Source organism: Dromiciops gliroides, chromosome 6 (assembly GCF_019393635.1).
Source record: "Dromiciops gliroides isolate mDroGli1 chromosome 6, mDroGli1.pri, whole genome shotgun sequence".
NCBI lineage: Eukaryota > Metazoa > Chordata > Mammalia > Microbiotheria > Microbiotheriidae > Dromiciops > Dromiciops gliroides.
Window position 1 is genome coordinate 253,664,755 of NC_057866.1, and position 26,088 is coordinate 253,690,842.

General features: G+C 38.5%; 1 protein-coding gene across 1 annotated transcript in view; it reads left to right on the forward strand.

The window, feature by feature from the left end:
* Positions 1 to 656: 656 nt before the first annotated feature.
* The window catches only part of ANTXR2 (ANTXR cell adhesion molecule 2), a 209,204-nt gene continuing 183,772 nt past the window's right edge, over positions 657 to 26,088 (forward strand). Inside the window, exons 1-7 of the mRNA XM_043971262.1 lie at positions 657 to 1,234; positions 1,977 to 2,048; positions 5,274 to 5,345; positions 17,321 to 17,402; positions 20,904 to 21,011; positions 21,111 to 21,179; positions 21,921 to 22,001. Of these exons, the coding sequence (XP_043827197.1) occupies positions 5,281 to 5,345; positions 17,321 to 17,402; positions 20,904 to 21,011; positions 21,111 to 21,179; positions 21,921 to 22,001 (405 nt within the window). The 5' untranslated portion in view covers positions 657 to 1,234; positions 1,977 to 2,048; positions 5,274 to 5,280. The remainder of the gene's footprint in view (positions 1,235 to 1,976; positions 2,049 to 5,273; positions 5,346 to 17,320; positions 17,403 to 20,903; positions 21,012 to 21,110; positions 21,180 to 21,920; positions 22,002 to 26,088) is intronic.

Genomic DNA, 26,088 nt, shown 5'->3' on the forward strand with positions numbered 1-26,088 from the left:
CCCTCCTCTGTCAAATGGGTCGGAATTGTAATGAACATCAAAGGAGTGTTAGATATTATAGTTTTCACTGGCCTAAGAAGGGATACTTCTTCTACCAGTGCAGGTTTCCATCTTCTTTGCAACTTAGAGACTTGTCTAGGGCCCCTAGTGGTCAAGTGACTTCCCCAGGGTTATCAAACCATATCTGTCAGAAGCAAAACTGGAAGCCTTGTGTTCGAGGCAGGTTCTATGCAAAGTTAACAGTTTCTTCTGAAGTTCCCCCGGGTAAACTTGGACAATGCAGTGCACCTCCCGGCTTCAGTTTCTCATCTGCATGAATACCAGCGGCCCCTGAGCTCTTCTTTTATATCGCACTTAACGGCCCCTAGCGCTCTTTCTCTCCCCTCGCCCTCGTCTGGCCGCTTTCTTGCGCTGAGCCCCAGCCCGCCCTCACCGAGTTTAGTTCCGGGGCTCTGTGGCACCCCCTCAAAACTCCCATCGCGGTGCACTCATGCTAGCCGAGTGCCTTTGGGGGGCGGGGACGGGGGCTGGAGGGAGCGATGAGCGGTCCCCCCTCCTGAAGCCGGACAGCTGTCCTTGGGGAGCAGCCTCCTCCCACCGAGGGGCCCCCGGGGCGGGGCGGGGCCGCAGCGGAGAGCAGCGCAACGGTCGGGGAAAGTTGGGGAGGCGCGGGGTGCGCGGGCGGAGCAGGGCAGTGGCCTCGGCCCCAGCTGCGAGAACCGAACTAGGACCGGGCGCAGCTGCATCCCGGGCCGGAGCCCGGGCCGGGCCCGGAGGCCGGGCCGGGCCCGCCCCTCCCTCGCGGTTGGCAGAGCTCCTCCGGGGGCGAGGGCGGGGGCTTCTCCCCGCCCGCCCGGCCGGAGTTGGGACGAGGGCGGGGACTGGGCCAGGGGCGGCCCCGGCTCCCTTTGTCCTGCGGCAGAGCTCCTCCCGGGCCCGAGGAGGAGCCGGGGCTCGGCTGGGCTGGGCTGGGCTGTCCTAAGCTAAGCTGCTGCGCTGCGCTGAGTCCAGCTGAGCCGCGGAGGCCGAGCTGAGCGGTGGCGGCGGCGACGGGGGCGTCCCAGGCTGGCCGGGATGGGGGCCCGTGGCCGCCCCACGCTCCCTTTGGCTCTGGCTCTGGCTCTGGCTGCTGCGGGGTCCCGGGGGTGCCGCTGACCGCCGGGCCGGCCCGAGCCCAAGCCGAGGAGGAGCCCTCCTGCCACGGAGCCTTTGACCTCTACTTCGTGCTCGACAAGTCAGTGCCAAGGCCAATGCCATCTCCAGAGCCAGCGCCGCTGCGGTTCTGGCGCGGGTGGGAGGTGCGGGGAGAGGGCTGGGGGGCTTGCGCGAGGTCAAGTGGAAGTGCTGTGAGCAAATGGGCTGTTGCATTTTCTCGGATGCTCTGCTAACTGTCTCGGGTTCTCCTAAGTGCCCTCTGGGTCAATGGAGGGCGGGGCCGGGAGCAGTACTTGGCCTCCTTATCCTGGGGCTAACTTTCTGACCCGGAGACCTTTGGGAAAGTGAGGGGTGCTCTTTGGCTGACCTGTGGGGCAGCCTTTGCCTGCGAGCGGGGAGTCTAGGTGGGGGTGGGGTGGGGAGTCTCCGCTGCCTCCCTTCCAGCATTTATAATTTCTCAAAGTTGATCAGTTTGTAAATTCTTAGCACTGAATCTTCCCCAGAGATAGATCGAAGTTCAGACCCAAAGTGCTGCGTGTCTCCTAGTGAGAAAAGCAAAAGGATCGATGGGTAGATAAAGATAAACGTGACCGGGGTCAACACAGTAAGTGGGCTGGTCTTTCTCCTGGGAAGAGGAACTAGCAAGTTTTCTCCCCACTTATCTAATCCCCCGCCAAGCATTGAAGGAAAAAGACCCTCCCAAATCGAACTGATGTGATTTTGAAAGGTTAACAAGTTTGAAATGTCAACATGACAAACCTATGATTTGATTCCTTCACGGGGCACAGTCTATCTAACTGGTTCAATTCGTGTATTTTCAGATCTGGAAGCGTTGCACAAAACTGGATTGAGATCTACGATTTTGTTAAACAGCTTACCGAAAGATTTGTGAGGTATTTCAATTTCTCTCTCTTCACAGAAAATAGAAATAGAAAGTTGCTAGTAAGAAATAGTTAAAAGTATACACGAAGGAAAACTTTTAACTAAAGGAACCAGTCACAACCCTCTTTCAGAATATTCATTTATTTTTGTTTCCAAGATCCTTAAGACATATCTGAACTGGATCCACCTATCACTTTGCCTCACATTCACTAACAAGATAGAGGGAGAAAAAGGAAATCAGCTTATCAATACTTTTATTAAGATATGCCAGATCTTTGGTTGTCCAGGGTTTTCCCCTGGGAACCAGAAACTTAACCTAAGACTTTTGTTGCAGTATCTCAGTGCTATTTTGAATGACTTTTCCTTTCATATTTCTACGTTGTTTTGCATTTAATTTACGTGTTGTAAAGAATTTTATCATTTAATAAATTTTATTTATCCAGTTTTTTTAGATATTAGAGTTTCTAAGTTGAAAGAAAAAGTGTTGAAACATGTTGCTAAACAAATACCAAAAAAGGCCCTTTTTGTGTGTCTGTTGAAAGAAAAGATTTATGTTTACATAATGTGTGGGTGTGGTTAACTCTTAAAATTTAACTCTTCTATATATGCCAGTAAATTTAACTTGTAAGGAATGACTTCTATAAAAAGCATTACTATTAAATCCAGCTTATTCTTTAGTTAAAATACAGTTATCTTTAAAGAGGGTAATTCCCTGGTGGCATTCCCTCTTTAAAAGTAACCAACAAAACAGATCTGAGTTGGCTAGGTTATTCCCCCTCCCTCCCCCCCTCCCACACCCCTGCTACACTAAGGGAAAAGTAGTAGGCAACTGGAAGTTTAACTATCTGATGGAAAGGACATGAAGAGGAGCTGTATCATTAAATATTACTTCCTTCAGTCTTGTTAGTCCAAATGTTTTCTCTAAAGCAGGCTTGGATGATCAAAACATTTTGAAAGTCATTTTGCAACTAACTTCAAACAATCTGTAGAAGCCTACGAAATCTATGCTTTCAGTTATTGGCAGCAGATCAGCCTGTCCCTATAAAACAATGTATGCTTGTTGCTTGTCCATGAAAAGTCATCCGAGCTTCAGTTACTGAACGCCAACCTTAACACTCTTTTTTTGATCAATTTCTGAAATAGAATAAGGTGGGCTTGAGAAAAATGAAATAAATGGAAATTTCTTTCAAGAAAGAAATCTAAAAAATAGGTCTTGACTCATATGAAAGGACAAGCGAGAGTTCATGGGATCATAGATTTAGACCTAGAAGGGACCTAGCGACTTAAAAGTGAGCAAGAAGATGATCTAGTCCTAATCTGTCATTTCAGATGAGGACATTGGGTACCTGAGAGTATAAATGGCTTAGTCATACAGACAAGTAAACAGCTGAACCAGGATCTGAGCCCAGGTACCTAACTACAAATCCAACATTCTTTCAACTGTACCAGACCTGATTCTATTTAATAATAATGATAATATAATAATAATAATAATAACATTTATTTAGCGCTCTTAAATAAAAGAAGAACATTTTCCTTTCCATCAGTCTGTGAGGATGAAAGTCCAGGTCTTCTGCCTCTGAATCTAGTACTTTCCACCACACCAGGCTTTGATCCCTATTAAGGAGCAGTGAAAAGTAAGCACCTGATCAAAGGATCAAATGGGAATCAGACACCTTGAGTCTAATCACCAGTTTGCTTCAAAGCATACATCTGAGGCTACATAAGGGCTTTCTGGATCTCCCCACTTTTTAGCATCCTCCTCTTGACAAATGATATTATATACACTTTTATGTGGCCATATTCCTCCAAACCTTCAATTTCTTCGTCTGCAAATGAGGGTTTGGGCTAGATCATCTCTGAGGTCTGTTTTGGTTTTGAATCTATGATCTTATGTTGTATCTTCCACTCCCCCCACCCCCCAATAAAATGAAAGTTCTTTGAAGGGACTACATTTTAGGTCATTGTATTCCAAATGCCCAGCACTGTGCCTTAAATGTAATAAAGGCTTGTTGGGTTGAATCGAATACTCTTTGTAAGAGGATTCCCTTTAATGATTTGAATTGGTCTGGAAATCAGTCTTCTTGAACACAGAGTCCTTTATATAACACCCATTTCCTTAGCTCTTTCCTTCTGATGCATCCTAGAAAGGGGTTGGGAAGGCTATGCCCAGAGGGTAAAAGATTGCTAAAGAGTATGTCTGAATAATTGAGATGAGTTATCGAATCAGTTTACAACTTCCTATTTTCAGTAATGGCTTCTTGGACTACCTCAGATGTAAGAATCATTCTGTGAAATGTGATTCCTACTGTTGGCTAGATATAAACGATGGCAAGAATTGTTTCCTGTGGGAAGCATTAATTACTAGGATCAGGAAGAATGGATAGCGCAATTAAAATGTGCTTTGCACTTTTCTCTTGTATTTTTCATTGTTAGTATTTAAATGTTTGACTTCAATGTTCACCTAAATGGGAATGATTCAGGAGGATTTTGTGAGGATGCTTGTTAACATTTTAACAGTTTGGTCCACTTTGTTTGCTGCTCAGGATTGAGTATCACTGGTAACCTATCAGGGGAAACTGATAGATGATTGTTAAAAGCACTGAGAGAAGGAGGCATTCCCTGCAAAAGAATTCGATTTTGGCTTGGAATTTTTCCTAGTGTAGTCCGAGTGCAAGTCTGTGGGTCATAGAGAAATACTGATTACAGAGAAAAATAAAATGAAGCCTCATATAACTTACATAATGATAGTAACACAGTTTAAAGGTCTACTTGGGCGGGGGGCAGTGGGGAAGGTGTAGGGTTGGGAGTGGAGAGAATTCTCACTGGAAACTTTTCTCCACTGACAAAGTTTAGCAACTTTCTAGACCCTAGACTCTTAGAGATTTGCCTGGGGACACTTGGAGGTTAACACACAGCTAGTACAAATCAGAAGCAAGCCTTAAATCCACATGTTCCTGTTTTCAAGTCTGGTGCCATGTTTTCTTTTTATTGTCCATTTATAAGACCCAAATCATTTAAGGAAGCCTGTTTAATTGTAAATGTATACATATGCATATATGTAAACCATGTAAATGTATACATAACATTAAAGGTATACATATACATTACACATTTAAACAGGCTGTCTTGAATATCATATGTATGTATATATACATATAAACACACTGTGAATGTCTATGCTATATTATTACCTCTTTTTCAAGTATCTAACCATCTGTTTTCTTATTTTTCAGCCCTCGGATGAGATTATCTTTCATAGTGTTTTCTTCCCAAGCGACCACTATATTGCCATTAACGGGAGACAGGTTAGTGTACTATCATTTCACTAGAAAGCTTTTTAATAAGAAACAATCTTAGTACGATTATTGATGTTTCTAAATAATGATTTAAGCCTCTTAATGGAGTTAAGAAAATGTATATTCATGCCAATTATCTGTGCTACTAGAGAGGAAAAGAAGCTCAAATAATAACAATTAATCTCAAAATTATATATGTAGTTTGGGAATTTTGTTTGAGATGTTATATCATTAGTTCTTCTTTCTTTCCCATATCTTTCCCCCTAACACACACATATATACACATAAACCCATATAATCCTTAGTCATACTTTTCCTTCATTTTGCCTTAATAAACCAGTAAATCAGACCTAGAAGGGTGTTGGTAGAAAGCAAGCCATAGGTCATTTTGGATAATTCATTGTTAATCTAAACCAGATAGACAATACATTTTAAATTATTTGAATTTATTTAATCATTTCAGAAAAAAGGTTGTGAATCAGTGAACATTATCTTGTTCTTAACCCAGTTTATGCTGAATGTAGTCTTTTTATATGTATAATAAATTAAGGAGAGCTTATTTGCTATTTTAAAAAATTACAAGGAATAATTCTGCATGAGATTTAAAAGGTATGGCTTTCACATAAATCACAGGCATAAGTTTTTTGCTTTCTTATGTTTCCTATGCCCACTGATCCATTTGAAGCATTCTAGAATGGATTGTTTATATTTTAAAAATTCAAATCATGTTTATAATACACTTTTGTATATGACTCATTAACTAATTAGTATAGCTTTATTTTTATTATAAAAATGTTATACTATCATTATTTTCTGAGTCAACACTTCTCACTCTCCCACATCTCACCTCTTCCTAAGTGAATAACAAAAAAAGAAAAAAATCCCTTTTAACAAATGTGTATCATCAAACCAAATTTCCACATTGGCCATATCCAAAAAGTCTGGCTCATTCTTTATTATGAGTTCCTCACTGTCAGGATATGGGTAACATGTTTCATTTTCTCATCTCTGGTATTGTGTTTGGTCAGTATATTGATCAGAATTCCCAAGTCTTTCAAAGTTGTCTTTTTTTTTTTTAATTTCACTGGTGTTATTGTATAAAACATTCTCTTAGTTCTGATCATTTCAGTCTACGAGTTCATAGTGGTCTTTCCATTACTTCTCTGAAAATGTATATTCTGTCTTTTTAATGTTATGATAATAGTCCATTCTATTCATTTACCATAATTTCTTCAGTCATTTATAATTGGTGAATACTTTACTTTCTAGATTTTTGCTATTATAGAAAGACCTGCTATAAAAGCACAGGCCTAGAAGGAATAGTTTCTCTGGATCGCTTTTTGGGTATAGTTACAAATTGTTCTCCCGTATGTAGGGACCAATTCATAGCTCTGTCAGCAGTCCTATAGTATTTCTGTTTTCCAACAACCCCTCTAGCACTTGTTATTTTTCTTTGTCATCTTTGTTAATCTGAAACATGTGAGGTAGAATCTCAGAGTTGCTTTAATTTCTCTAATTATTATGTTTGTAATGTTTTTTTCATATAGTTGTAGATATCTTAGCTATCTTCCTTTCAAAACTGTTTGTTTATATTCTTTGACTCTACCTTTTGGGGAATGTGTTTTTCTTACAAATTTGAATCACTTCTATATGTATGTATGTATGTATATACCCATGATATACATGTATATGAGACCTTTATCAGAGAAACTTACTGTGAATATTTTCCCCACCTACCTGTTTACTTTCTAATTTTAATGGCATTGGTTTTATTTGTGCAAAAATTTCTTATACTTTTATAATCAAAATTCTTCATTTTATAATCCGTGATTATTTGTATCCCTAGTATAGTTACAATCTTCTCCTATCTGTAGATCTGAAAGGTGATTTCTTCTGTGACTCTCTAATTTGCTTCCATTGTCTGTTTTGGAGTCTAAGTCATAAACCCATTTGAAGTTTATTTTGGTAAATAACGTGGAAGATTTGTGTAGTTTTAGAGGTACATTCCTCAACCTGCAGGCTCAACTAAGGCAGACATGTTCATTTCAATTTGGACAGTGTAAATTTCCCTGAAAATTGCTTGTTAAAAGTTTTAATAAATTGACTTTTTCTCAAAACATTCCAAGGAAGATTAATGGATAAAATAAGCCCTGCAATGGGACTTTGTACAAATTAAAGATTCATTTATTAATACATATCAACTATCCCTGAATTTATCTATTTTGAAAGTTTTTACAAAGTGGGCATTTATCTTACTGTGGACAAAGAACTTCTGCTGGTTTTCATGGTGCCCAAATAGCACAAGCTCTTGCTCTGCCCATTGGCACTCTGCCACCATGTTGCCCTTCACGTTTCTTGGGGCTATAGGTGCTAACTGGTGTTTGCCAGCCTATCTTTGATGAAAATTTAATTTGTCCCTTGATATGCATTCTAGGCCCTATGTAAAGCCCCTCTACAAATTTTATTCTCAGTGTAAATGGGAAGGAATTTAGAAATATGACATCGAAGCCCTTATTATATTTATAACTTGTTAGGAGAAAACTACCGCATAGTTTTATTTAAAGACCTTGTTCTTGCAGATTCAGAACGTCTACTTGTAAAGAAACTGAGTGCAAAGGAAAACAACACTGATTAAACAGATCAGATTTCATCATTTCAGTTCCATAACTTCTATTTCTCTAGTACTTTTGCAGTTACAAGAAGCAACACTTTGACATTTCACAGTATTGCTAAAAGAAAATCAATAAAGATGAGGCAAAGTTAAGAAACTATAAATTCTTGTGGCAGGCTTTTGTCTCTTGTCATCAATCTGTATATCATTGTCTGCTATAAAAGTGTTCAAAATATCATATTAAACATGGCCAAGAGCCATAAGGAATGGTATTTATGTGATTTTATAGTGTTTCAAATTCTATTCTCAGATATTTCCATTTGAATGTCCATATTTAGTGGTGGTAGGAAAGACCCTCTTAATAATTTGAGGTTATTGCTGTACTGCAGTCCTTGTTTAGCAATATTTCAGTATAATTTTAAGATATGATGAATTCTGCTTAGCACCTCTCAAATGTCCTCACTTCTTTTCTTCCCTGCACCCATCTCCTGTACCAGCTCTCGCCAGCTAAGGGAGGCTACATTTCCCACCATTTTTTCTCATAATATTCAACTAAAGAGCAACAGAAAGCAAGGAGTTCATAGATTTGAGATTCTTTTGTAATTTTTCTGTTTTAAATCCAGCAATTTAGGCCAGCAGTTCTCAAACCAGAGGTTCCCCAGATGCCATCAGGATGTCAATGAGGTCAAAACTATTTCCATAAAAATACTAAAAATGTTATATCTCTCCCCCTCCACCCACATCTTTTCTGAACTTCCCCTATTTCTGTCATAAAAAGTATCTCAGATATAAAATCTTAGTATTGACCTTTCACTCTTACTCATCCCTCTTCTCCAATCAGTTGCCAGATCTTGTTGTTTCTACCTTGTTATTTCTTGCAGCCAATCTCTTTTCTGCTTACATGGCCACCATTGTAGTTCAGATTCACATTACCTCTGACTAAGGCATAGTTAACTCTTCAAGGGTTTCCCTAAACCAAACCGTCTTCCCCGTGACTACTAAACTGATTTTCAGAAAGTTTAGGTCTGATTAGGTTGCTTTCCTACTCAATAAATTCCAGTTGCTCATTATTACCTTAAGAATAAAATATCAACTCTTCTCTTTGGCATTGAAAGCACCCCTCCCCCCCCCCCACACACCTTCCTTTCCACTCCTGTTCCATATTACTTAAATTTTACCCCATGCATTTCAGGCAGAGTACCTTTATTGCTCTTCCTCGCATATGGGCACTTTACATTGCCATTTTTGTGTCTTTGCATTGGCTGGAATGCACTTCCAGCTCACCTCTAGCTCTTAGAAACCCTTGTTTCCTTCAAAAGTCAGCTACACTGACAGCTACATTTACGCAACACTCTATTACAACAGTTCTGTTCTCTTTGCTCCTCCCTTTGTTTCCTGCTCACTCTCTCACCCCCACCCACTGTCACCACACATACAGGTAACATCACTGCTTGAATTGGGGAGAGGCCCTACTGTATTTGTTGACTAACTGCCTTTCCCTAGATGGAATGTAAAATTTATAAACTCTTACAACTGGTGACAGGCGTGACTTGTTTTGCTTCCATGGTTGCAAAAGTAGCCACAGATGCAGAATCTTACATGTCAGCATTTCTCTGAACAGTGAAGCAGGATGCAGGAATTTTACTACTTGACTTTGCAGAGAAGCTTCTAAAGAATGAGTAGTGGGAGACCCATCCAGCTCTTCTCTTAGTCCATAAATCTACAATATTTCATTTTCGTTGAACAGGATGTTATGACCTTCATTCAAAAAAGGATGTAATGATGATGAAAACACAAAAGAACCCTTCAGTAGTTGTTGTAATATGAACTTCTGACTGTACCAAGAATTAAAAACAAAAACTTCCTGCTTAGTAGAATTACCTTCAAGATGATATTCCATTTGGCTTTGAATTACATTTTTGTGAAGCTTCCCTAGAATTAGTGATTGAAACACACTTTAGGTACTCATAATGCCTGGTCATGAGATGTCTTGGTGAACTGACTAAAGAAGGTTATTTTTACATTGTGAAATCCGTTTATGTAAACTTGAATTTCAGTTGTCTTTTTTCCCCCTCTTTTGGCAGCAAAACATTAGTGCTTGAGGACACGCTGCCACTCATTTCTGGCAAGCACCAAATATTTGGTTTATAATCTGCATTCAGACTTAGTCAGTTTCAAGTTGTTTCTGTAGATGCTGAACATAAATATTTAGATAAAACAAAATCCTACTGTATGTAATTGACTCCCTCCTCTGTGGAATAATGCATTTCTTCTTTTGTGGATCGGACTATTTAATTAACAAGTATTTGTCCAGGACTATCAGGTCACATTATAATAGATTTTGGTGGGTAGGTGGAAGAAATAAAACATGGGCTCTCACATTAAGAACTTAATATGAGGACAGGAAGACAACAGCAGCAAAAACCAAATTTGTTTTAGAGTGGAATATCAATAATGGCAAAATGATATCCTGAAGTACAAGATGAATAGACAGAGGCTGAGGTTATATAGAACCTTGACAATGAGTTAGGCTTAATGCAGAGAGTAAAGTTTTAGGTCCACCTTAATAGGAATCTGCTACTTACCATCTGTGTCACTTGGGATGACTCACTTAAGTTGACCACATTTCCATTTCCTTTTATGTAAAATGAAGAGGTTGTTGGGGAAGGTGATCTCTTAAATTTAGCTCCAAACCCTATGATACTGTGTATGTGAAGCTAGGGACAAAGGCTGGTGGATAAGCTATGGTAAGAGAAAGTGGAAAGGAAGTCATAGTTGTGTACATGGAGAATTCCCTTGTATGTCTGAAAGGTTTTCCAGTAGAATGGTGGCTCCTTCAGGGCTAGGAACATTTTAGTTTTGCCCTTGAATCTCCAGGGTCTTGTCAATAGTAGGTACTTAATAAATGTTGAATTTTATTTTGCTCTGCTCAGATCACATCTCTACCATGTAGGAAGGGACTTTGATAAGTTTGAGGCTGTTAGGTAGAAGGCAACCAGGAGGGTGGAGTGCTTCAAGTTTATGCCACGTAAGAATCCATTAAAATCATTAGGAATGTCTAGCAAGGAGAAGGGAAGACTTAGGGAGGAGATGAAAACTGTCTTCAATTATCTTAAATACCGAACCATGGAAGGGGGAATGTATTTACTCAGCTTGGTCCCAGGAGGACCATGACATTGGGGTGATGTCATAATTTTCAGTGAATTGGATTCAAGTGAAGGAAGGCTGTGCAAGGTCACCAACCTCATTCTCTCCTCCAGAGCCATCTGGGTTGATGAGAGGTTGATGATCAGATGGAGAGGGAGAGGGAAAGAGATAGACACAGAAACAGGCACATAAAGACAGACACAGAGAGACAGAGACATATCAAGATGACTGGAGATCGTCCCAGATGTTTAAAGCAATTGGGATTAAGTGACATGCCTAGGGTCACAGGGCTAGTAAGAGTCTGAGGTAAGATTTCAACTCAGATCCTCCCAACTCTAAGGCCAGTGTTCTATCTACTGTTCCACCTAACTGCCCACTTAAGGTTTTTTGTTGTTGTTCAGTCCTTTTCAATTCTTCATGACCCATTTTGGAGTTTTCTTGGCAAAGATGCTGAAGTGGTTTTCCATTTCCTTCTCCAGCTCATTTTACAGGTGAGGAAACTGAGGCAAACAGGGTGAAGTGACTTTCTCAGGATCTCACAGCTAGTAAATGTGTGAAGACAGATTTGAACTCAGGCTTTGTCTTAAGGAAGCAAAATCAGGAACACCAGGCTGAAGTTGCAAAGACTTAATGGCTAAACATTTAGGCTCTAGTTTAAAAACTCCCTAAATGAGCTATTTGAAAAAAAATAAAGATGAACCTTGTTGGGAAGTAGTGGGTTCCCACTCCCTTCAAGTAAAGAATGGATGGGTATTTGTATGGGGATAGTCTTGATCTGCTATGGTTTGGATTGAGATTTGAATCTGAGATTTTGTTATTCTAATTGCTAAGAGATGGTCAGAAATGAATACAGAATGCCAAATGTCTGAGCAGAGCAAAATAATTGGACTCTGTGCCTCTTAAGGCAGTTCAGGATTCTGTTAACATTCTTGGCTGCTGTTTTAGGTTTTGGAGTATGTGGTCCTCTGAAATCTCCATTTTAACAATTTAGCACTAGTATGAGGACAACTAGTATTAGGGCAGCTAGATGACACAGTTGGGAAGACTTACCTTCCTGAGTTAGAATCTGTTATCAGACACTTAGTTGTTGTGTGACCCTGGGCAAGTCACTTAACCTAGTTTGCCTAAGTTTCCTCATGTGTAAAATGAGCAGGCGAGGGAAATGGTAAATATCTTCATCTCTCTCTCTCTTCCCACCCATCCATCTATCTGCCCATCCATCCATCCATCCATCCATCCATCCATCCATCCATCCATCCATCCATCCATCCATCCATCCATCTATCTGTTATCTGTATATATATACCTATGTAGATATGCCTATAGGAAGGATAGCAATAGAATGGAAGGGTTGGATTTCAGAAGACTCTTTCAGAGTTCAAAACTGTCTTCAAACATTCACTAGTTGTATAAACCTGGGCAAGTCATTTAATCCTGTTTGCCTCAGTTTGCTCATCTGTAAAATGAGCTGGAGAAGGAAATGGCAAACCACTCTAATATCTCTTGAAAGAAAACCCCAAGTGGTATCACAAAGACTTGGACATAATTAAAAACAACTGAACAGCAAATTGCTGTATCTTTAGATAAGTATCAGATGTGTGTGTGTGTGTGTGTATATATATATATATAATATATACATATATACACATATATACACACACATACATGTATAAATATAGAAAGATATACTATATAATTAAAATATAGATGTATCTCTACTGATGTCATTATAAGTGAATCTATATATCGTATTTATACATCTGTAATGATATAGAGATATATCCATACATACATATTTAAAATACAGATGTATCTATCTATAAATTTCTTTCTAGTAAGTTGTATGTTATCTTGTATAAATAGATTATCATGAAATGTTATTTCAACAATTGTCTATCCAGTTTTAGAGTTCAAGGAATTGTTTCTTCACTAGAATATTATAATTCCCATTAAATTTAAAACATTGGAGAGCCAAAAAAAAAAAAAACCAACCCACCTGAAAAACAAGGTAGATTTGATATATATGTATTGTTGCACCCTGCAGTGCTACCTGGGACTGTGCTTACTTTTATTATGTATATTTCAGTAACTAGTATGTTAAGTGGGAGTGCTTTAGTGGGTCTAAGATTTTGTCTTTGATATTCTCTCCACTGGTCCAGATTGGAGTCCCTTCTTATACCTGACTTTTGCTCATTCTCACTCACAAATTCTCCTAAGAGCATCTTACCTACTTGATGGAGGCCTTCCTTTGCTACACTGGCACCCCCCCCCTGCCGCCCCCAGTAATTTTAATAGACTTAGAGGAAGGACATCAACATATTGTGTGCACTTCCTATGGAAGATTTATGGAAGGACATGGACAAAAGTGTCATAAGCTGAAGTTTGGATTGGTTGTCTCACACACACACACACACACACACACACCACTGATGAGCTCCTAAACTTCTTTTTATTATTATTATTTTTTTTTTAGTGAGGCAATTGGGGTTAAGTGACTTGCCCAGGGTTACAGAGCTAGTAAGTGTTAAGTGTCTGAGGCTGGATTTGAACTCAGGTCCTCCTGACTCCAGGGCCGGTACTCTATCCACTGCGCCACCTAGCTGCCCCAACTCATAAACTTCTTGAAGCATTAGAGGAAGAATAGGCATATGAGTCAATGGTTGTTGATGTCTTTTGGATTAGACTTTTTGGGGTAATAATATTGCTTATAATTTCTTTTTCCATTTTCCCCCTTAAAGATATCTTGAAAATTGATCTTTTTGGGCCTTCAAAATTATGTTGGAAGCAGCGTATATTTCTTCTTTGTGTTGTTGGTCATGTCCTAATTTCATCTTCTTAGGTAGCTCTTCTATTAATGATAACTTGCATGGTTAGCAAAATATACCTCTCTATAGATCTTGAGCTAGAAAGTAAATGACTCTTTGGGGGAAAAAAAGTACTCATTTTTTCTGGGCCCCACCTCTTGAAAGTGGACATTGCGGGACAGGATTAGTCACCCCTTTGCTCGTCCCACTGGGGGATTCCTACTTTCTAGTCTCTGCCTGTAGCTCTACTCAAATGAAGAAAATTTAGTGGAGGCCACTTGTCTATACCCCACCTTCTTTTTTTGGTTTTGCCTGGGAAGGCTTTTTGTACAAGGCAGATTGTTGCACAAGGCCCATTCTCAGACTGTGATGTTGTGTTTCCTAAAACTAACTCCAGGCCTGAAAAGACCAAAACAAAATGTGGATACCTAACAATACACACCCACAAACCCCACAAGCCCACTGAGTTGGGGTGGGGGTGGGGACAAGAAGGGCAGAGGGAAGCATGTTTTGCTTTGTTGGGGGGAGGTTGGGAAGGGGGTGGCTTCTTCCCAACAGAGGCTCACACAAAATTTTTCCCAAGAAAACCCTCTCAACCACAGGCACTGAGGAACTCAGGGGGACCTGCTGATATGGAGGGTGCAGAAGGCCCACGGTTCTGGAATGTGAAATACCCCAGGGTATTTCTTCCCGAGGGTGTGATCGTTCCATGGCCACAGCACCCACAGGGCCATGAACAGGAGCATGAAGAAGAAGGTGTGGAAGAGGAAGAGCCTAGGTAGAGGCGCTTCCATTTCTGGCCCATCACAAATGCCATCATGGTGAAATAGGTGAAGATGAAGAGCATGAAGATCTGCCCTTCAGTGACCAGATACCAACAGTACAGGCTGCCCCCAGCAGGAGAAGAGCTGACTGAGGCATCCTGTTCTCCTTCTTTGCAGGGGTGAAACAGCCACTGAAGTTCATGAAAAGATGAGGAAGAAAGGGATGTACCACAAACAGTGCCCTAGATATTCAGCACAGTAGTAGAGTAGCTCAAAGGAGTCAAAGCAGAGTGCTCCCACTTGGCCGACCACCCTAGTTTCTTAAACTCTTGGTTGCAACCCCATATGGGGTCATGTAACTGAATGTGGGAGTTGTGAAAAATTTGGCAACAGTAAAAGGTTACATATTTTATATACCTATATGCCCAGTAAAAATTTCTTGGAGGAAAAAGGGTCTGGAGTGGGAAAAGTTTAAGAAACCCTGATCTAGATAGCCCCAATTTGTCCTAAACAACAAAAAAGACACCTCTTTAGTTTAAGACAAAAGAAGAAAAAAATCTCTGTATCTAGTTTATCTCTGTCTTTGGGGAAATTTATAAAAAATTACTAATGAAAATTATAAGATTCTTCCTCAATTTAACTCAGCTCCCAGCCAGGAGAAAGGCCTGGTACTTTTGGGTGCTAGAACTGTCTTAAGTGTGTGGGTTTTTCTATATTTCTCTATGCCAATACCAAACATTGTTTTTCTTTTCTACAGCTCTTCTATTTGCCAAATAAAGGTAGCAAATAACAACAACAGTAGGTAGATTGATTGGATGTGTGTGTGTTCACGCAGAGAGTCAGAGCTAGAGACACACACACACAGACAGAGACAGACAGAAACAGAGATAGAGACAGAAAGACAGAGATTGAAAATAAATTAGGAAGGTAACTTTACAGAACAGAGTAAACTTTGGAATCACCTTCTGTATCTCTTGGGCATTGAGAGGGTGAGAAGGGAGGACTGTACTTTTCAGTCTGTTTTTTCTCCATATGGTATTGATAGCTTGCATTTCTTCCTTTGAAAACTGCCTCTTCATATCCTTTGACTATTTCTCAGTCAGGGGATAGTTCTTATCCTTAAACAATTTAAAAAGTTAGTTATCCTGGACTTGAGACCTTTATCAGAAAAATTTGCTACAATTTTTTTTCTCTCTCTCAATAACTTGTTTTCTTTCCAAGTTTAACTACACTGATTTTATTTGGAAAAAACCCCATAATTTTATGTAATCAAAACTCTCCATTTTATCATCTGTGATGTTTTTTAATCCTTTGGTTATGTTTCATCATGAGCTCTTCCTTTATCTGTAGATCTGGAAGGCAGATTCTTCCTTCTTCTTCTAAGCTAAATATCCATATGGAACCAGATCTAGAATTTAGAGAGTAGCTTAAGTGATTTATCTAGGGCTTGAGTCCTTAGCCTTGTTTGGGTCATGGTTTTCTGGTGGAACTTAAGAATCCCTTATCAGAAAAAGTGTTTAAAATTCCTAAATAAATGATGAAATTTTCATAAGAAGCCAATTATGTTGAAATATAGTTTTCAAAATACTAAAACAGATTCCCAATTAAGAACTCTTGCCCTTTGGTGACACAACTATTATGTATCAGATCCAGAACTTGGACCCAGTTCTTCTTGACTCGAAGGCCTATTGTCTTTCGTTTTGTTTTTGTTTTTGTTTTTTAGTGAGGCAATTGGGGTTAAGTGACTTGCCCAGGGTCACACAGCTAGTAAATGTTAAGTGTCTGAGTCGGATTTGAACTCAGGTCCTCCTGACTCCAGAGCTGGTGCTCTATCTACTGCACCACCTAGCTTCTCCCCTATTCTCTTTTTTTTTTTTTTTTTTTTTTTTTTTTAGTGAGGCAATTGGGGTTAAGTGACTTGCCCAGGGTCACACAGCTAGTAAGTGTTAAGTGTCTAAGGCCAGATTTGAACTCAGGTACTCCTGACTCCAGGGCCGGTGCTCTATCCACTGTGCCACCTAGCTGCCCCTAAAATGTTAAACTTTTTTTTAATTTTTATTCTTTTTGGTCTCATATTTTGCCATTTGCTGTTTGTTTGTTTTTTTAGTGAGGCAATTAGGGTTAAGTGACTTGCCCAGGGTCACACAGCTAGTACCTGTAAAGTGTCTGAGACTGGATTTGAACTCAGGTACTCCTGATTCCAGGGCTGGTGCTCTATCCCCTGCGCCACCTAGCTGCCCCGGCCCCTATTCTCTTTCAATTGCACTATGGTTACTTTTTCTGTCGAGACTTTAGTGCTCCATGTCGGATAGGCATAGAACCATAATTGCTTCTATAGCTATTATAATAGATAGCAAACTAGAGTTCAGAAGATTAATTTACTTGCCTGCAGTCCACATGGCTGCTTCTTAAGATGCTATATACATGTTATTGTTATTATAATAATTGTTATTATTAAATATCTGTACAGTTCAGCAACTAGTACATTTTGTAGGTGTTTGCAAATGCTAACAATAAGTTGAATATGTAGAATGTACGATATGAATATTCATAAGCACTATAGAGAAATAAACAAATTAGATTTCTTTTGAAAAATGTATTATATAGTTTCATTTATAAAATTCTTTAATTTATGTTATTTTCAAATTATTTTTACAGTGCAAAAATCACTGAAGGCTTAAAAAATTTAAAAGCTGTCAAGCCAGCCGGAGAGACATATATATATGAAGGATTAAAACTTGTAAGTATGTTATACTTGTGACGATTATGGGAAAATATGTTTTCTTTCCTAGTCAAGAATAAAACATTTTTTTCAAGGTAAGGGGGACAAACCTATGATTTCCCTGATACAGGAAACTTCTGAAAAAAATTGAAAAGATACCACAAGATTGGAAATAGGCAAATATTGTCTTAATTTCATGATTTTCAAAAAAGAAAAACGAACACAATCTGCAAACTATTGGCCTGTGAGCTTGACTTCAATTCCTGGGAAAGTTCCTTAAAGAAATAGATGATTAGGGGCAGCTAGGTGGTGCAGTGAATAGAGCACTGGCCCTGGATTCAGGAGGACCTGAGTTCAAATCCGGCATCAGACACTTAATACTTACTAGCTGTGGGACCCTGGGCAAGTCATTTAACCCCAATTGCCTCACAAAACAAACAAACAAACAAAAAACCAGAAATAGATGATTAATATCTAGTTAGGGAAGTAGGTTTCACAAAGAACCAGTTGAGCAGATCAGGGCATACCAGAGTAAGAAGGGGTATGTGGTGAATATAGTTTACCTAGATTTTATCAATCTTTTGATAACATACGTCATAATTTTATTGTGGAGAAGATAGAGATAATGATTGGATACCCAGCTATGTGGATGGCCAGACTCAAAAGTTATTCATCCATCATTCAGTGGCAGCATGGTTGGAGGTAGCCAGTGCAGTACCCTAGGGGTTTGTGATTGGCTCTGTGTTATTTTAACATTTTTTTTCAATGACTTAAAAAAGGCCTAGATGCTATGCTCAACTTTGCAGATGACACAGAGCAGGGAGAGAAAACTAACCTAGTGTTTAGCTGTTAGGCTCCAACATAACTATGACAAGATGTAGAACATTCATTAGCCTGAATTTTTCTAAGACAATGAAATTCCATAAGGATAAATGTAGTCTTGTATTTGAAGTATAAGCCCTTTGCAAGTAGGGATTGTATCATTTTTTGTACCTGTATCCTTAAACACCCAGCACATAGTAGGAACTTAATAAATATGTGGTGATTTGTTGATACCAAAAATATGTTGCATTCATTCTCAGGGATTTTAGTGGGCTATGAGCCCAATAGGAGTCAACAGTGCCATGTGGCATCCAAAGTAGCTAATGCCATCTTGGTCTGCATTATGAGGGACATAGTTTCCAGGAAGAAGGTGGTGGCAATCCCAATATTGTGTTTAGTTCTGGTCACCAAAGTTTGAGGACGTTGATAATCTGCAGTATATCCTGAAGCAGAGAACCTCAATGGTGAAAGGATTTGAGTTCATAACATATGAGTTTGGGTTGAAGGAATTGGGTGTGGTCAGTGTGGAGAAGAGAAATCTCAGTATGACCATCATAGCTGGCTTCAAGTATTGGAATCATGTCATGTGAATGAAGGCTTTGATTTGTTTGTTCCAAAATGACAGAACCAGGAGCAATAAGTGTAAAGTTCAAAGAAGTAAATTTAGGCTTGATTTTGCCAGGGGCAGGGGGACCCCAAACCAAACAGCCCCCAAACCATTTTCACCATGAGAGCTATCCAAAAGTTTAATGGGCTACCTTCAGAACTAGTGAATTCCCTCACTGGAAGTCTTCTTTTTAATCATAAAAAGTATTTTATTACTTTCCAGTTACACGTAGAGATAGTTTTCAACATTTTTTTTAGATTTCTGGTTCCAAATTTTTCCCCTCTCTCCCTTCCCTCCCCCCACCCGAAGACAGAAAGCGATCCGATATTATTTATATATGCACAATCACATTAAACACATTTCTGCATTAGTCATATTGTGAAAGAAGAATCAGAACACAACGGAAAAACCTCAAAAAAGAAAAAAAAGCAGGCTAAAGGTAGAAATAATATGGCTCAATTGCATTCATAATCCACATTTCTTTTCTTTGGATGTGGAGAACATTTTCTATCATAAGTTCTTTGGAATTGTCTTGGATCATTGCACTGCTGAGAAGAGCCAAGTCTATCACAGTTGATCATCACACAATGTTGATGATACTGTGTACAATGTTCTCTTGGTTCTGCTCACTTCACTCAGCATCAGTCCGTTTAAGTCTTTCCAGGTTTCTCTGAAATCAGCCTGCTCATCATTTCTTATAGCACAATAGTATTCCATTACATTCATATACCACAACTTGTTCAGCCATTCCCCAATTGATGGGCATTCCCTTGATTTCCAATTCTTTGCCACCACAAAAAGAGCAGCTATAAACATTTTTGTACATGTGGGTCCTTTTCCCTTTTCTATCATCTCTTTGGGATACAATCCTAGTAGTGGCATTACTACTAGGTCAAAGGGTATGCACAGTTTTATACCCTTTGGGCATTCACTGGAAGTCTTTAAGCCCTGACTGGAGGACCACCTGTCAGTTATTTTATTATAGGGATTTTTGTGTTGTGGTTTCAAACTTTTCAGTTTGATGATTCTGTGGAACTCCCTCTACCAGTGTCGATCAGCAACTGTTAAGAGTTCTGCAATGTTAAGTAATTTGCTATGGGTCAGAGGTAAGACTTGAACATGAGCCTTCCTGACTCCAAGGCTGGCTGTCTAATCACTATACAATATTACCTCTTAGGAAGATAATAGAATCATGGATATTATATTGAAAAGATTCTTTGCACATAGTAGGGGCTTAATGAAAGTTTGCTGAATGAATGAATGAATGAACGAATGAATGAATGAAAAGTATACTGGACTTGGTTAGAAGATTTAGCCATGTGACCTGGCCATTCACCTAACTTCTCTGAATCTCACTTGTCAAAAATGCAGATAATAATATTTTCACTACCTACCTCATGGGAATGGTCATGAAGAAATCACATTTAAACTGTAAACAGTGTCTACATGTGAGTTATTCTTGTGATTGCTGTCACTTCTAAAGTTTAGAATGTTTATTATATTTCAGAGTATTATTTCTCATTGAAACTCAAAGGATAATTTTGAAATAGTTATGACAGTCTCTATTGGGTTTGATGGTAGGCCTAAATTCTGGAAGTGACAAAAAGTTCAGTTGAAAGAGCATTGACCCTGGAATTAGGGGGCTGGCATTCAGATCCTGGCCTCTGGTGCTTATGACCTGTGTGACCTTGGGCAGATCATTTCACTCCACTGGGGTTCAGTTTCCTTATCTATAAAATGAGGGCATTCTACTCTAACAACTTTAAGATCCCTTGCATCTCTAATTCTATAATCTTGTGATCTGTCGTTCTTAAAGAGTTTTTCATCTTGTTAGTAGCTTTATTCATAATAGCAAAACATGACACACATATAGTATAAGCATATAAGTATATTAATATTTAATTTTCTGTCTAATTATTATCTAAGTATATGTCAAATATCTGCATCAAAAAATAGTCAGAAAGGACATGATTTAAAATTCCAGAGATTGTCATTTTGATTTTGTCAAATTTTAAAATTCACAATAAAGAAACATTGGTAAAAATTAAATATTCAGCTATGAGTTGGATTTCTTTTCTTTTCCTTTTCAGGCCAATGAACAAATTAAGAATGCAGGGGGATTAAAAACCTCAAGTATAGTCATTGCACTGACGGATGGCAAGTTGGATGGCCTGGTGCCCAAGTATGCAGCCAAAGAGGTAAGTCTCAGTCTGAGGCTCTGAAATATGTACTGTTGTATTTTGTCATGGAGCTTTGCCTGTGTAACCCAGTGTTTAAATAATGACTTTCTTTGATAGGCAAACATATCCCGGACCCTTGGGGCTAGAGTTTATTGTGTTGGAGTTCTTGATTTTGATCAAGCCCAGGTAAGTAAATCAGATTTATAGTTTTTTTTTTTCCTCAGTTCTGAGAGATGTCTCCTAGAATAACTGTTACTGAAGTATGGTGAAAGCAGAATTCATGGAGATTTCTATTAAGATATTTTATCTCCTATGCCATAAATTACTGAACTCAGTGAATAAGGTCAGTAATTTAGAATGTATCCATTCTAGAAGAAGAAAGGACTTCAGAAATTATCTTTTCACCAATTTATGAGTACAATCTAAAACATATATTTATTTAGGGGTTTTTTTTGGCTTTGGGTTTAAAATCTCCTTCCTTAAAATAAACTTTGACTTATATGGATTTTGGAAAGAGCAGAATTTTCTCAAATTTTATCTGTTTTATTGCTTATTTTAAATTTTCTTTTCCCTTTCTGAGTTTTGGAAGTTTACGTATTTTCAATAAACAAACGCAATCTTATCAATCTCAAAAGCATCTTACATTTAATTTTGCAGTGGGACATGGCTATGACTCATATAAGTTGACATGTCTAAGTCCTTCCTTTGTATAGTGAGGATAATTGACATAAATCACCTTGGTTTACACACCAAAATTATGACCATCTGTTGCATTCCATTCTTAATCAGCATACCATATTACTGTATGATTGTTAATTGTGACTTTCTCTTGTCTTAGAATCACACCACTTAAAACTTCCTAGGCATTAAATCAATCCCTTTTCTCACATCCCTGTCAGTCATTATTTTTCCTACCTTTTTTTAAAGCTCGAAAAAATCGCTGATGCCAAAGACCAAGTCTTCCCTGTCAAAGGAGGATTTCAAGCCCTTAAAGGAATAATTAACTCTGTGAGTAATTTGACTGTGGGGAGAAAAAGTTCATAATTGTACATGTATTTTGAACTAGCTTGAGGTGATATGGAAAACAGTCACGTTATTTTTGTTGTGAAAGTAGATATGGAAAATCATTATTTGATGGTCATAGTTTAATAAAACATTAAATTTCTGGGTTGAAATTCAGTGTCTCTGAGATTTGATGTTGTTTTCAATTGCAGAATTTTCAGAGAGTCTTTATTACCAGTCATTTAATTCCAGTAGTGTTAAACTCAAATAGGAACAGGACCATGACATTGTACATAAGGATCCCTGCAAGCTGCATAGTGAATTAGATTTAAAATGTCATGTTATCTAGGTTTTATGGTACTTTATATATTTTGTAGAATATATCTCAATTAGATTTTAATCTTGTAGCCACACTGAGGAGTGTTGTGGGGTCCTTATGGACTAGACTGGTGGTTGACACCTTTAAATTATTCAATAGTTAAGTAAAGTGATAGTTGATTGATGTGGAGAAGATAGCATAATAATGTTTTGAGCCTGAAAAGGGGAGAGGTTATTAAGAGAATGAATAAAGCTGGGGGCAGCTAGGTGGCACAGTGGATAAAGCACTGGCCATGTATTCAGGAGGACCTGAGTAAAATCCGACTTCAGACACTTAACACTTACTAGCTGTGTGACCTTGGGCAAGTCACTTAACCCTCATTGCCCCTCCCCCCAAAAAGAATGGCACATTTATTAAGCTCTTACTGTATACAAACCACTGTGTTAAATGCTGGCTATACAAAGAGAAAAGACAGTTCCTGCTCTCAATGCAATGAGGGAGGGCATGTGAAAGGTTATAGCTGCAAGTCATAAAGAAGGGTCCCATGATCCTTAATGTCCAATAGCAAAACGTATTTTAATGTTTCTTTATAATTTCTCAAGAGAAAATGGTATCAGTTTCTTATGTCAAATGATTTGACAGTGACAAGAACCTTGGAGGCAGGAACTTTGTTTTCTGGGTTTTTGGTATTTGTGGTTGTAGCACCTGCAGGAGGGGTGGCTAGGCAAGGGTTTGTCCTCAGGGGCTACAGCCTTGCTATTCCCAGAGCTATTGGGTACAGGCTCCCAAACTGTCTCCATCGGAGTCTGGGGGGAAATGGTGGTCAAGGTAGTGGTTGTGGTGGTGCCTGGCACATACTTCCTCCCATCATGCCTTTGCTTGTCTGCCCTATCGAGTGATGGAAGAAGCTGGTCAGCAAGTATTTATAAATTTTCTGTTATGCTCCAGGCATTGCTAAGCACTGGAGATATAAAGACAAAAAGATGAAACGGACCCTGTCCTGACAGAGAATACGTCCTAATGGGGGAGATGATATATACATATATAAGACTATAGCAGATATATACAAATAAATAGAAGGACCTTTTTATTTGGAGGCAGGGTTAGCTTGCAGATCTTCTTTCAGAAAGTGTGCTTTTCTTCAGTTTTCAGGGGTTGTATAAGAATAATGTTAGATAAAAAATTGTGTTTTACCATGATTAATGATGTTGTTTTCCTAATGTTGAACTATCCTCGTGTTCCTGATATAAATACAACTTAGTCATAGTAAGTGAATTCTTGGATGACTTCCTGTAGTCTAGTTGATGTTTAAAATTTTATGTATTAAGACAAATTTGACTCAAAGGAGTTTGGTAGGGAGTCCTTAATTTTTTCAGTTTTTGAGAATAATTTATATAGTTTTGGCTGTATTGTTTTTTAAAGTTTGATAGAGTTCTGTAAAGACCATTGGGCTATTCTTCCTCCCCCTCCATTCCCCCCCCCCATTCCTTCCCACTTCCTGCCAACCCCTTATGTAGTTCTTTTACAAGCAGTTGTATTTCCTTTTTTGAGATTGGATTATTTAGGATCTCTATTTGTTCTTCTGTTAGTTTTAGGTATTTCGTAATTTTGAAAATAATCTTCTGTTTTTTTGTGTGTGTTCTCAGTTTTGTTCACATATAATTTAGTAGATTCTAATATGTTTATGTCTTCTGGATTTGTGACTGTTTTGTTGCTATTTTCTTAATTTGATTTTCTGCTTTCTTCTTTTTAATCAGGTTGGCTAAAGTTTAATCAATTCTTTTCTAAAAATTTTTTTTTGGTTTCCAGTTTATGAGTTTTTGTTTCTAATTTTCGAAATGTGTGTGTGTGTGTGAGTGTGTGTGTGTGTGTGTGTGTGTGTGTATGTGTAACATAAAACATTAGGATAGGGATGTGTAGTTCCCACCCCCCTCCCTGGCCAAACTGTAAAAATGGAAATAAGAACCAGTGACTCAACTTTTTCACTGTTCATGTGCTTCCAGTTTTAATAATAATTTTGTGGAGCTCAGGCCTTTTTTGATTTGAAATTACATTTGTTTTTCTCTGTGGTTCCTTAGGTTCATTATACCTTCCTAAACAAGGGGGGGGTACACTGTTAAAATAATAATAATAATAATAATAATAATAATAATAATAATAATAATAAACAAAAACAGAACTCTCAGGATTTTCTCAGTAGAGGTTTTTTGTTTTTGTTTTACCATTCTTATCTGTAAAAGTTATCAAAAATTGTGTAACATGTTTGTGACATTACTATAACCATCAAACCAAAATACCAGTAAATATTATGTATCTTTGAAATGAGAGCTTCTCCTTCAACCATTAACTCTTTAAGGAGTAACAATCTTACTTACATCTGACCTTTAATCTTGGCCTTAGAAAATCCCCTTAAATAAACATTTGAAGGAAAATTCCCCAGAACAAACATTATTCAGAATGGTTTTTACTGGAGTGGAATTTTTTGTATCTTTCAAAACAAAGTTTTAATTTCATTTCTTATTTAAAGGAGACTTTTCAGTGGTTTAAATATTTGGTTCCATTCTAAAAAAGCACTTACCTTCTAGTGGAATAGACAAGATATATGTTTACTAGTAATAATTAGTATCTAAGTCTTTAACACTTGCTACTGTATTCATTTGGGGAAAATAATGTGACTCTAGCAGGGTTTTGGTTTTTTTTTTTGAGGCAATGAGGGTTAAGTGACTTGCCCAGGGTCACACAGCTAGTTGTAGCATGGTTTTAATAGGGTGATTTGAAACTTAGCTCTGTGACTTACTGAAAATATATTGTTGGGAAAATTTTGTCATTTCTCTGCATCTCAGTTTCATTTCTAAAAGGGGGAACATGAACTAGATGACTTCCAAGGTACCTTTCAGTTATTAGTCCTGTTGTTGTAGAATGAGTTGAATACAGTACAATTCTTATAAAATATTTATAGATGATTGGAAGACTAAATATCAACTAATAAAGCACATATCTGCTGTGTGCTATGTACTTTGTTAAATGCTGAGGACGCAAGCGAAGGCAAAACAAATGAACAAACACAACAATAATACCAAAAATGGTGCCTGTTCTTAAGGAGCTTGCATACCAATGGGGAAGACAAAATGTAAATAAATTTTTGTTGGCAGTGGTAGTGCTTTGTACTCGAAGAAGACCAGTGATACCATGAAGGATTTATAAACAAGGTATACGACGTATTCCACTGTGGCTGATCAATCTATTATGATCTCATGCGCCTCTAGCACAGGTCAGGCCCAAGTAGTCCTTTTGAACATTTGGGATGGAGATGTCTCTAGATCTGCACATCCCACAATTCCTTTGTGCTTCTGTGATTTTACATTGTTCATAGTATAGAGCATAGTACCTTCTTTGATGCGATCATGGCGATCATGGCGTGTTGGGTGGTCCTGTGCTAGTATCTCCCTCATCTCACAATCAATACTAAAGCTTTTCAGAGAGACCTTGAAAGTATCCTTTTTTGAGTTCTTATTATGTATGAGTTTTCCATAAAATAGTCTTTTAGGTAAAAAGGCTTGATGTTTGGGCTGTGTGGCCAGCCCATTGGAATTTCACTCTCTGCAGTAGAGTGCATATATAATATTTACAGAGGTAAAGGTAGGTAACTTCAGATGGGAAGGTTCAAATGACTGAGGGATGGGGATAATCTTTTGCAAAGGTTGATGTTTAAACAGAGTTTAAAAAGATGTCAAAGGGGGCGGCTAGGTGGCACAGTGGATAAAGCACTGGCCC